The sequence below is a fragment of the Eschscholzia californica genome, unplaced genomic scaffold (genome assembly GCF_041429995.1).
Source record: "Eschscholzia californica isolate CP2 unplaced genomic scaffold, dmEscCali1.0.p SCAF_5, whole genome shotgun sequence".
Lineage (NCBI taxonomy): Eukaryota > Viridiplantae > Streptophyta > Magnoliopsida > Ranunculales > Papaveraceae > Eschscholzia > Eschscholzia californica.
The window spans coordinates 21,671,351-21,684,225 of NW_028238472.1; the positions used below are offsets into that span (position 1 = coordinate 21,671,351).

The following is a 12,875-nucleotide window of genomic DNA, read 5'->3' on the forward strand; positions in this document are numbered from 1 at the left end:
TAAACGGCATAGGTTAACACGTCCCCAACAAAGAAAGAAAATCTCATTGGCACCACCGGCGCACATTAGTGAAACATCAGAATTTAAAGAGGCGGGAAGTTCATTTTGGATGAACCGCCTTATTTCATATCAATTCTTCAAATTCTCTCTCTTTCTCTCTCTCCTCATCGTTTATTCAGTTCCCTCATATTGCGTTTTTGACGAAAGCGGAAGTGTCTTTATTCCCCACACAGATCGAAACTACTCTTAGAGGAGGTAATCTTTTGATTTCTTCATATTGCTTTCTCATTTCTCAAATCAAATTATCCAAATTTGACCTAACTTACCCCGAATTTTTCCTTACGCGAATGAGTTTTTAGGGTTATCTTATTCTTCAAACCCTCGTTCGATTATAAACTGCTATTAGGGTTTCTACCTTGTTCAATTATAAGTTGCTATTAGGGTTTCTTTTTTAGCTAGCTGATCTGAATTCGATACTATAATCTTTATTATTGGGGTCTAGTAAATTAGGAATTTGCAGAGAATATGATAAAGATTTATATGTTGATCAGAGTGCAGAATTTCATACAATATCTTTTGAGGTGTGTTATATATCATATATGTGTATGGTTCATAAATAGGGGTTAATCTAATTTGAACCACGATAAACGTGATTTAAGCTAGTTTCCCGTTAAGTAGTTATTATTTATTTAATTATTTGTGTTGTCCTTAAGGTAAGATTGTATAGAAGCAACGACATAGATGTAGGTTACGCTTGTTTTCTTATCTATTTGAAATTTGATTATAGTATGTGTAATTTTAGTTGTTTTGTATCTTTTATTCTTTTAATGGAGTTAGATCTTAAAACTACTCTTTGTCGTTTAAAGTGACGTGTGGCTTAAAAGATTGATTGGATAATTAGAGATTTACCCACTTCTAGGCGTGTCCGGTCATGTGCATGGGATATTTTGGGTTTATCAATTTTTCTAAGAGATGGGCCACTTTAGTAATTGGGCTTAAATGCAAACAACTATCACATTTGGGCTCAACTCAAACTTCTAATAAATAGACACCACAAAATTCTAAGTGTATTGAAGGGGAACCACTTTTGGGTTGTGCGGGCACGTGCCCCCACATACCATCTAGTGGATTCGCCACTGCTTCATCCCTTTTTAGTGTATTTGTTCGAGTCACAACCTCTCTTGATAAAGATACGATAAAACCTTTTTTTGTATGCCATATTTAGTAGTTGGTTGGTTTGGATGTTGGCGCTAGCCAATTGGTGTATTTGTACATTTTAAACTTTTACCAATATTTGGTTTCTAACTACTGTTACACTGTAAATAGTGAGAAAATTGTCAGTCTGTATGCTACACGTTGGTAGGTAGCATACTATATGATGGCAAAGATGAAATAGAAAAGTACAAGATTTTTTTAAGGATGAAATGCGTCTCACTAAGTCTCTCCTACTCTCTCTTAAACTATTTTAGATTGTTATTACTTTCATTCTTTTATCTACTGTGACAAACTTTCAAGCCCAAAGACAAATACTGGATACAACAAAGTCGAAACAAAGAAGAAAAACACCATCTGTTTACTAGGAAGCCTGCTTGTCGCATAAAAAGAATCCTAAATTTACTAGGAAACATGAAAATCATAACTCTTAAGCTCTTTGTATCCACATACTGGCGCATACATATTGCACTTCATGTCTAATAACTTAAGCGACTAAGATAATTGCTTCGAAAGTGCTTGCTGTTATTCGCAGAATCTTTTGTTCGTATGGTTCCATATAAACCAACATACTGTCATGCGATTTCCCGTGTCCTTTTCACTGATGATCCAACTCACCCTTTTGGTCCCCTATATTTTGACCAACTGCAATGTCGGATCCCTTTTTCACTTTTCTGTTAGGTTTCTTATTAGAGCATTATCAAACCTAATTCCTGCTTCCAACAATATTAACCTTTTCAACTTAAATAGTTTATCTCCTAATTAATCTTTTCTTTCTTGACTTCACAAAGATATTTCCAAAATTTTCATGGTAATCCAAAGATGAGTAAGCAAGTGACTAGTTAACTCCGCAATAGCTGTACACAAGATACACATGATATGTGTTTCATTTGAGTGGTAGACACTCGTTGATAAGTCTGATAAATTTACTCAACCAACTTATTAACCCTTTTGTATTAGTTAATCTCACGGTTAGACTAAATCAATTTGATACCATTTCATTCTTTATTCCGTCTTTATTGGACATATTGCAATGTTTCTCCATATTATGGGATACTTTACGTGTTTTGTGAGGAAAAGTAGTGTCATAGATGTGGTCACCGGTTGTCATGTTTCCCTATGTTGAATAAAGTTTTTCTTTTCAACCCCGATGCGGTTTCCTTTAGCAATGCGAGGCCGTAAAAAGGCGTAGCTTCAGTTTTAAATTTTCTTAATGTAGTAATAGTATTTTAATGTATTATTAGTTTTTTTTTTTTTAATTTGTTTGTAGTACTACAACAATTAACTTTCTTATAGTAAAGTTAACAGAGATGAAACCTTTTGCTCACTTCTACCCTTTTGGCTACCTTTACAAGTTAAAGAACAAAAAGGAGAAAGAGCAACAAATCGTCACCTGTCACTTGAAAGGACAACATGAGTAATAACTTCACTGAATTATCACTTAAAAGGACGTGATACAGGGAGATTTTCAGATCATAATTGAAGAACCTTAGATATTCTTAAATTTAATTACTTTAGTAATAAAATATTTAGATTAGTAGAGAATTGTTATTGCCAACAGTTATATATTTTAAGGAAACTTTCTAAGTTTTAGATTTTAGTATTTTATTTATTTAATAGTTGTTAATTCTAGTTTGATTAGGTTTAGGAAACGCTAATGCTATATAAAGGGGATTTAGTACTTGTTTGATTGAGTTCAGTTTATCAATAAAGTTAAGTATTTCTTTTACTCTTCTGAGTTTCGGGGTCTACAAGGCTTAAACGTAGATCTAAAGGCTTTTTAGGAGTTTTTCGCTGCGTCAGGAGACTCAGGACGACTAACTATTTCTGACGCGTAAACCCCTCTACTGCTCTACTGTACAGAGAAGTGTAAGTTCTGATGCGGTATACATATATTTTGCTTCGAGGCATGTGCATCAATGCATCTTATGTGCCTCTTTATACATGTAACAAGTGTGAGTTACAAAATATATCTCAAGAATTTCTCATAATGTGAAGGTAACCTGCAGTTTGATCCGGAAACCTGGTTGAAGAAAACAGGGAAGTGATTCACCTATTTTATTTGAACAAAAGCTGGGTTCAGCAATGAAACCTGCTAGGCTGCGGACCCAAGCATTGGGCAAGGCTTGCACAAACAGCGTGCCAGTTACAAGCACAGGCTGCACCAGATCCATAATATCTACAAGGAAAACTCGTGGGAAGCAACAGAAAGGTGCAGCTGACCTGGATCATATAAGTTGCTATTACCACTATATATTTTACTCAAAACTTCAAACATATATTGACTTGAATTCTTTGAATTATCTGCTCAATGGGGGTATTTGCGTGTAAATTATTACAGATTACCCTTTTTGAAAAAGAGAAAAATGATATACCCTTTTCGGTAAAAAGTAAACAAGATACCGCTGTTATTCTGTGTATTTACTATATTAATTCTATTTTTACAGGGAAACAGGTCGCTACTTCAAGTGATATAGATGACCAACAGATATGTTCTCCAACAGTTCAATCATTGTCTGGGAAGTTTCAAACTAAAGGAACAGTGCTTCCTGTAAATACAACCGATATGTCTAAACTTAAGCTAGAGATTGGACAGAAGGGGCTATCTCGTGCAAAGCTCAAGCTTCAGCTGTTCCCAATAGATGAGGTCACCCTCAGTGGATTGGAGAAGGTAAGGTTAAGGATTAGAAATAATACATCAATTACAACTTACAAGCTTTTACAAGTTACATAACATGGGTTTTTAATTAATAACTCTTTCATTCGTAAATATGTACAATAGGATGGGCATAATCCATACTTGGAGCTCATTTTGAGTGAAAAGAAGAAGATATCATCAGTTTTGAAGCATCTAAATAGTAAGTGGGGCAGTTCAAGCATTGCGCTGGGAGAGTTGATGCTTTTTCCATACAACAGTGGTCTGGACAGTGTAGCTGGATGTAAAAGATGGACTTCGAAGGACATGGATACTAGAGCAATTGATGTGTACATAGCCATTGAAAGACCTCCTATTTTCCGCTTAAGGTCTAAAGTTTATTTTTAATTTCTCCTTAAAAAAGAGAAGTTCTTTTGTTGTTTACTATGGTAGTTAGGGCTATCCAGTTAACTTGCTGATTTATGTTTCTCTTTCAAGGTATGGATGGTTTTCTCATCTAGAACCTAAAACCGATTACTTACCTCACACATCTTTCTCCAAGGATTGTCGGCTAGACAATTTGACTGCAGCAACTGAAGATGTCAAGAAGGAATCACATGAAGTAGACAATAAAGAAGACGGGACAGTCTCTACTGATGTAACAAAAAATGCAGTAGTAGGTGAGATTGATCCATTGGATCGATCAGTTGAACCTCAGGTACTTTCTAGCAGTATCTATTATTTTCTTAAGCCAGCTCTCAGATTAACTGATCTTTTTGAACATTTTGATGTTCCAGGATTCAAGAATTGGTGATGGCATCATGTTATCATCTTCTTTGTGGGCTGATAGTTTAACTAATATAAGCCTTGGGGGACTCTTATCAGAAGCATCCCTTCATGCTGCTGTCAGTCAGGGTGATGTAAAACCTACAGGAATTGACTCACGAACTCCATTCAGTTGTGATTCATTCGATGCTGCTATTGCAGCTCATATATCGGGTCATCGTCAAGCCCAACAACAACGACCTGTCTCACACTCATCCATTTTAGATGCCGAAGAAACATGCCATGCTTTCCAATTTGGAAAGTCACCCTCCTCAGAGTTAGTTGCAGCTTCAACCAAACTTGCTCGTCCTGGCTCCTGCATTCAGAATGTGAAGTCCAATTCCTTCAAATTTCCCTTTGCTCTTGAGGTTTGCTCTCTTTCCACTTAATCATTTCTATAACAGTGTTATGAGGTTTAATTTGAGTACCATCAACACTACGATATCCGCAAAAGTTCCTTTGGTAATCCGTTGTGTTTGAAGTTGAAGATTGGAGCAGACAGAGTTTAGAATAATAGGTACCCAATTGTGTAGTCTGGTTTAACTGTTCGATTTCTGTTTTCTATCTTTTTTATTTTCTTTTGACGCACTTGTAACTTGATTGACTGAAAGCGCGCTGTGTATGATTGAGAGTCGTGGATTTTAAAGAACAAAATTATAGTATTGTTGACCTTCATAAATCCAACACAAAATCACCTTTGAGCCTAGTTTCTAATGAGTTCATGATGTTGCCACTGGTAATTCGTTTGACCCATTCGCCACTGGATATCTGAGATTTTTGGCACATCAATGATAAGATATAGCTCGACCTCAATAGCTACGTTGTTGTCAGGTCTCACCAATTATGTGTTGGTTGTCTTGACCCACTTGACCATATTAAACACAAATATTGAAGGACTGCATATTCTATCTGAATTTTAAATGCAAAAGCTACTGTAGGAGAAGGCTGGCGTTGGATTACCGATCAGCCACGACGTTGAAGAACATAAAGCCTCCTGGGCACCTGAAACGCAGAAACTCGATGATGTTGAAAGCAGTCTTGGAATCACAAATTTCAACTGGGTACTCCGATGAACTTCTTTTTATGTCATATTTCTGCTTCAGTTGTCTAAGCTTTAAATGTTTAATCTGATTATGTTCTTATGATGTGGACTTCAGTCTGATTCTTCAAGGTCGTTATCCGGACTCGCTTTACCACCTCAACAGCATTTTATCAGCTTGGAGAGTTTAACTTTCAGTAATTTGTTTCCTGTTAGTAAAGATGCATTTCAGAGTTCTTCCTTAAATACTGGCGCTCCCCGTTGAAGGTAAAATTGGTAGACATTTGTGAAGTTTACAGGATCCAGCGGGTTTTTCTTTGACCTCCGTATTAATACAGAAAGAACATAATAAACAGTTAAATTTTAAAAATAAAGAATGAACACAATTTTATCGAACATTTAAGTGGACTTGCACAATGGTTCTGTTATTTATTCTTTCTTTATATTCATAAGTCAGCGGGATATATTGATTTGATTTCGTTATTTGTTTGTTCGGGTAATCGAAGCATTTGGAGGACTTTTCCGTGAGGAAATCATACAATTGCTACCCCATAAATTTTCTTGGCAAGCACATAGACCACAGTTTATTTATTGATCTATTCTACTTAGATATCTGATTAGAAACTGCTATTCAGAGAATGAAATATGATAACCTGAGTGACAGGCTGACATGGTACAAGGTTAATAAGAGTATCAATTTGTTAATAACTCAATTTATCAGTTAGTTTGGAGTTTTACAAGCCTTCAAGTATCGACGATTAAAATGTATAAAGTAATTATATTTATACAGGGGAGTTGGTTGTTATAATATTACTTGGAATGCAGTTCGTTCTGGTATGTTGTAGGGGCACCAAAATGCAATTAGCGATCATCTGTGTATGCGTTATGTTATACCTAATCTAATCTTTTATTAAACTGAAAATCTAATCTGGTGAATTAAAAAAAATTAGCAACTAACCTTTTTTTTCGGTGTTGAAAGAATTAGCAACTAACCTAGTTGAGAGCGTAGATTTTTCCAAAGAAATTGAACTAATTAAAGTTGGAGACTTGGAGAGTTGGTATGTTAAATTTTAGGTACTAGGTTGGAATCCACCCAAAAAGGGCATGAGGGGAATCTAGTATCAAGCGACTCTGGTTAGTTATTAGGAGTTCAGGACCATGGATATCATTGTCGCTTTAGTTTTATTTATTGTGGATACAGAGATGCCACCATGAACATTCCTTTACCTGAAAATGAGCGGAAAGTCTAAAAAAACACAACTTATTTTCAACTTAATCCTCTGCCAAAAACAATTGTGGCAGGTCGAGACGATAGCTTTTGTTGCATGGCCGACCCTGAGGCCAAAGCAGGTAAAGTCTTGGGGCCCCACGGTCAAGGGTGCACATTTCTCAAGAATTTACTTCTTTTGCTTTTTTTTTTTTTTTTTTTTTTTTTTTTGTTAAGAGGAATTTACTTCTTTTGCTAGTTCAGTGAAAATTTAATTTGGTTTGAGTAGTGAAAATATTAAATAAATTGTTGTTGTAGCTAACTGGTTTAGGGGTCTAATTCATGATGTGGAGGTTATTGACTTCGATTTCTTGAAACTTCTTACTTTTTTATTTATTTTTCCTCATTGTAAAACAGTTTATACCAAGGAATGAAATGTCGGTTTCGATGAAAATTTCGGCCGGTCCAAAATTGGAAACGTTTCGGTATGTGCAGAAATTTTACAAATTCGCGGAAATGATAAAACAGTCCTAAAACAGTTAAGTTAAGTACTAATTAGCAATAAAACAATTAGTTTAGGAGATAAATTGAATTATTTAACTCTAATAGTACTAAAACAGTTACGTTAGGTGCTTATCTGCAATTAAACAGTTAGTTTAGGGGGCAAATTGAATTATTTATCAGATGTAAACTTAAACCAGTTAGCTTAGGGTCCAATTGCAATAATAGTAATAGTTAGGGGGCTAACTAAAAATGAAACATAACACACTTATTCTGTAGTAAAAATTGTTTCCCCCTTCAATACAACCCTTAAACCCTAAATTTTTAAAACTTTTCAACCAAAACCGATTGTTCCCTCTTCCTCTCTCTCTAAATTTTCTTTCAAATGCCAAACTAAAATCCTAAAATCGAAATCTGTAGTTAAAGATCATCTAAAGAAGAGAAGAATCTCTTGAGAGGAACAAAAGATTTGAGAACAAATAGTCAAGAAAGATAGGACAAATTAACTGAAAGGTAGAAGATAAATGACTAAAGTATGATATGAGTTTCTGATTTTAGAATCCTTCGAAACTCTAAACCTAAAGCTCTGTTTCGAAATTTTGTGTCAGATTTCGGTGGGAATTTGACACGAAATTTTTGTAAGTTAATTTCATTTCGTTGATGTGAATCTAGGACATATTTCAGTCATTTCGTCCGAAATATGTCGACATTTTATTCCTTACTTTAAAATATACATATAGTTCACAAGACTTGAACTCCTGACCTCATGTTAACTGGTATATAGACCTAACTATATGAGCTACAACTAATGTCATGAACAAAATAGAATCGTGTTAGAACTTGTTTATGTCTGACATCGTATATACTAGAAAGATAGAATAAACTCGTAGAACTACAATTTTGTTCATGAAATATGTAAGCAATATTCACAATCTTCTATTGTTAGGTTGATATAACAAGATTTGACCTTATCTTTTGCATTTTCTTTGCATTTCCAACAAGTAGATATTTTCTTAAAAAAAGATAAGTAGATCTTTTCTTTTTATATTTCTTAAATCACTTTAAATTGGGGCGAACACCCAATTTTAATTTTTTTTTTTTAAGTTAAAAAGATAAGTTATATTTTTTTTTGGTTTAAAATCTAAATTTTGTATTTTTTGGATAAAAAAATCAAATAATTGTATTTTGTTTAGTTAAAAATCTAATACTTTTTGCAAAATTGTTGCAAGATATCCCAAAATTGTTGCAAAGTGTTACAGAATTGTTGCATTGGCAAAGCTATTGTATAGTTTGTTAAAATTCCTAAACCCTAACCTTTTTTTGTTGACAGAGTAATCTCTCTAACTTGAACTTCTCTTTCCACATTTCTATGAAGATCGTTTTGCACTTTAAGTTGATAAAATGAGTTATGGGTCCAAATAATGGATGGTAAATGAGAGCCCAATCCGGTTTTGCCAAAAAATTCGTTTCAGGTCCAAATGTCAGGGCAATGACAACTTTTTCTGGTTTTTTCTTTTTTTTCTTCCCCTGTTGTCCGTGGGCGAGACATTCTGTCGTTTTCTAACAAACTGACGCGGGAAAGTAAACTTTTTTGAAAATCCGAAATCCCCACTATATATGTGATATTTTCCTTCTCTTTCTCTCTCTAAAACTTCCAGACATTATCTTCTTCATTTCTTCCTCTCTCAAATTTTTATCTGTGGCGCCATTTTTTTCTGAAATTTTGGCCGAAATTTTGGAATCCCGCTCATTATTTTGTTTCAATTTCTTCTTCATTCTCTATATATATATCTAAATGTCTTAAACATCTCAAACTTTTCTGTTCTTTGTCTCTCGGAAAGAAGATCAAAAGATCGGTTGCATAGGGTTCAGAAGATCAAGGATCGTTGATGATTTATGATCGGTTTCGTACGGTAGGTTCTTATTAGGAGATGAAATCTTTTATTTTTCTAGATTCATGGATCTTTAAATCTTAAAATCAAGATCTAAGGTATTTTAAAAATTATATTGAACAACAACAAATTAGGTATCTTTAACCCAGGTTGAATATCTTTGTTGATTTGGTCAACTATTTGTGATCAAAACAGAGGGAGTCCCTAAATACTCTTTTGTAACATGGATTGCACTCAAACGAGGACTAAAAACGAAGGTCAAACTACGCACATGGAACCTCGAAGTGGATGAGATCTGTCCATTGCCAGTCGGGTTTAGAAACCGATGAACACATACTGTTCCAGTGTACTTATTCGATAACAATCTGGACTGAATTGTTATCATTGTTGGGCATTAACCGAAATCACTCAGGAGTTTGGGCCGAAGAAATCGAATGGTGTGTGAATGAATTTCGAGGAAACTCGATCCTTGGTCGGTTGGGGAGTCTAACCTTCACAACTTATGTCTATCATATTTGGCAGGAACGAAATAATCGAGTTTTCAGAAGCGAGAACAGACCAACAACAGTAGTATTGAGAGAGGTGATCAGAAATGTGCAAATGAAGGCCATGGCCTGGAAACGCAAATCAGTCGCAACGAGTGATGCTACACAAATATTAGATCGGTTTAACCTAGTAATTTCATTGGCTCAAAAGAAATTACTAGCATGTAAATGGCAGGGACCAGAAGCCAATGAAGTTATTATTAACACCGATGGAGCTTATGATTCCTTCTTTGCTGCGTTTAGAGCTATCATCAGAGATGCCCAAGGCGATGTAATAGTTGCTGCTGCTGCCTATACGACGAACAGGGTATCAGTGCTAACTCATGAACTTCAAGGAATCCGATTAGGTCTCCAGCTAGCACATAAATTTGGCAAGAAACGAGTCCAGTTGGCAACTGACTCGGCACTGACTGTTTCTATCCTGACCAATAGCGTGAAATCACCTCCATGGCAGACTGCACGGTTAGTTAAAGAGATTCGGACTTTATGGGGACAATTTGAAGAATGCTCGATCAAACATGTGTTTAGAGAGACTAATCAGCCTGCGGACTTCCTATCAAAGATGCGACCAACTGGAGGGTATTTGGAAATGTTACAAACTGAACTACCGGAGGAACTTAAGAAGATCGTGAACGATGATAAAAGGGGTGTAATTAGAGTTAGACAGTCATAGTTCGATTTCTGTTCTATTTTGTTTAGAGCATTTGTTATTTTTTGATTCAGTTTTTTGTTCAGGGTAGGGTCCCTTCAACCCGCTGACAATTCAAATAAAAAAGAAATATGTGTGGGAGAAAATAAAAAATAAAAGATAAATAAATCTAGAAAGAGTAGAGAGAAAATGTTGTAAATGACAAGTTGGTAAATTTTGTAGTTGCAATTCTGTGAATTCGTGGAAAGTACAAGATTTGATGGGAGGGGCGTCAGATTTGTTTTCAGAAATTTTTAAATTTCATAGGCCTTTTTCAATGGTGCGAATCGTAACTTTTGAAATCCTGAAGGTTGTTTCCGAAATTTTCTCTTCCCTCTCTGACACTGTGGACCTGCCGCAAATATTCTGGTGCAGACTGGACTCTCATTTCGCAACCCATTTTGGGTTGTTAGCCCAATCTCCCTTTCAGTTTTTAGTAAAAATAAAAAATAAGGTATTTCTACACTAATTAAAATTCTAAAATTGCTATATTACGAACATTAGTTCAAATAACAAAAAAAATTATATTTGCTAACATACATAAAGCAAGAAAAAAAGACAATAGAAGTCTGTCATATTTTAATAAACACTATATAAACTTGAAATACAAAAAGAAAATAAAATTAAAAAGTATTCTTCATCATGCTTTAGTATTGATTCTCCTCAAACCCACATAGTTCACAAATAGAATTAATTATGAAATCTTTGGTTTCTTTTGTTTCCTTAACAAACACAACATTTTAAAATCTCTTTCTCTTTTGTTTTGTTCCATTTGAAAAATAAATTTCACTAGTTCATTTTAGAGACTTTACGTCAAGTTAAAAAAAAATATATGTATCATCAATCAAGTCTTAAACAATAGAGAAAGATAAAATGAAACTAATTAAGTCTCGTGACATAAGCATGGAGTATTTTTAATCCAATCTGTTGAGAGAGCTGCAAAATTTTAACTCGCTTTGGGCCACCAAAAACTCAAGACCGACCTTGTTTTGTGGTATTTAAAGAGTACAAAAGTGCTTTGGTTTTGTGTTTTTTCTTTTTTACCAGTTCTCAACTTTCTCTCTCCTTTTTCTCTCTCTATAGTTAAGATTGTTCCTCTATCTCTTTCACATTTCTCTCTCAACTTTATATTTATGAGATTTACTTATTCTCTCTAACATATCTCAATTTTAAAGCAGACCCTCATCTTCTTCAACTGATTCAAGTTCTTCATCGGAAAAACACAAATTCATCTAACAATTTAAACCAATCAGAATTTTTTAAAAAAAGGGATTCAAGAAAGTGAATATAGATAAAAAAGATTAAGAAATAGTTTCAGGTTGTACTTTTTCTGCTCAAAAGTGAGGAGAGGTAAGTTTTACCTCATCATCTTCGTTGAATCAATCGATTTGATAAGATTTGAAAGATTCAAGGCCTTAATTTATTCTTTCTTGATTGAAATTTCTCTTTTGGTAATAGAATTTCTTATAGTTCATATTTGATTCTCCTTTTGATCGAACATTGTTGGTGGTTATTTGTAGAATTTTCTTTCATTACTGATTTTATTGGAATTAGGCTTTCAAGATTCACAGTAAAATTTTAGTTTCCTTTTGGTATTTCATCAGGATGAAGATGATTAATCAATTTCGGGATCAATGAATTATACCGGAAATTGGTACCAAACAAATTTTTAGTGTTGTTGTTGTGATGGTTTATTCTATTCTTGATGGTTTGTTGATGGCAGGGTGATCAGGGGATGTGATGGTTCTTTCTTTTGTCGATGGTGTTATGACGATAACAGAAATTTGTAACCACTCAATTGATTTTGTGATTGTTCATTTTTTTGTCAACTGGTCCCTAAAAATGTAGAGTTCATAGGGTTAAAAATATTTCTCAAAATGAGTTTTTCTTTTTCAGAATTATTTTTTGAAGTTTAGAGGATCTGAGTTTTGCAATTTGTTTTATAACTTGAAATTGTGGAGTTTAAGTTTCTCTCAAGTTTTAGCCTTTCATAAACTTTCTTTGAGCAATTGAGTGGTTACAAATCGGAAATAGTATAGTCAATTTTGGCTTTAACTAGTATCAAATATGAACTTGTTGTTTTCATTGTGGACATGGCTAGTTACTTCATTTACCTTCTATTATTACTGGAACTTCGACCTTGTGTAGAGAATCATTGGAATGATTTAATAGATGATATTTTGTAAGAATCCGTAAAGATGTCTGTTTCGATCATTATATCCACAACGGATTTAGATGTTATGCACAATATATTCGTAACTAGTTGTGTTCAGTAAATATCCTATGTATTCGCCAATGTTTTTCACGTTAGAATGATTACATAAATGAAAA

At 34.3% G+C, this 12,875-nt stretch overlaps 2 protein-coding genes across 3 annotated transcripts; both read left to right on the forward strand.

The window, feature by feature from the left end:
- Positions 1 to 20: 20 nt before the first annotated feature.
- On the forward strand, positions 21 to 6,109 carry LOC147537801 (TSL-kinase interacting protein 1-like). Of its 2 annotated transcripts, none has more exons than XM_086644088.1 (8): positions 21 to 255; positions 3,222 to 3,424; positions 3,660 to 3,883; positions 3,995 to 4,236; positions 4,346 to 4,565; positions 4,645 to 5,040; positions 5,611 to 5,733; positions 5,830 to 6,109. In XM_086644088.1, exons 2-8 carry the CDS (start codon positions 3,298 to 3,300, stop codon positions 5,974 to 5,976), a joined length of 1,479 nt encoding a protein of 492 aa, XP_086500214.1. In that variant the 5' UTR covers positions 21 to 255; positions 3,222 to 3,297; the 3' UTR covers positions 5,977 to 6,109. The 2 variants fall into 2 exon arrangements, with proteins under 2 accessions (XP_086500214.1, XP_086500215.1); XM_086644089.1 differs by having other exon boundaries at positions 31 to 255; positions 3,211 to 3,424.
- A 3,811-nt stretch (positions 6,110 to 9,920) lies between these two features.
- Positions 9,921 to 10,529, forward strand: LOC147537802 (uncharacterized). Its single transcript, XM_086642848.1, has one exon. It carries the CDS (start codon positions 9,921 to 9,923, stop codon positions 10,527 to 10,529), a length of 609 nt encoding a protein of 202 aa, XP_086498974.1.
- Positions 10,530 to 12,875: the final 2,346 nt, after the last annotated feature.

Excerpts from the sequence above, each read along its gene's own strand:
- LOC147537801 (XM_086644088.1), top strand. The coding sequence starts at position 3,298 with ATGAAACCTGCTAGGCTGCGGACCCAAGCATTGGGCAAGGCTTGCACA. Across the intron at positions 3,425-3,659 it reads TCGTGGGAAGCAACAGAAAG|GGAAACAGGTCGCTACTTCA; the intron begins GTGCAGCTGACC and ends CTATTTTTACAG. Across the intron at positions 4,566-4,644 it reads ATCGATCAGTTGAACCTCAG|GATTCAAGAATTGGTGATGG; the intron begins GTACTTTCTAGC and ends TTGATGTTCCAG.
- LOC147537802 (XM_086642848.1), top strand. The coding sequence starts at position 9,921 with ATGGCCTGGAAACGCAAATCAGTCGCAACGAGTGATGCTACACAAATA.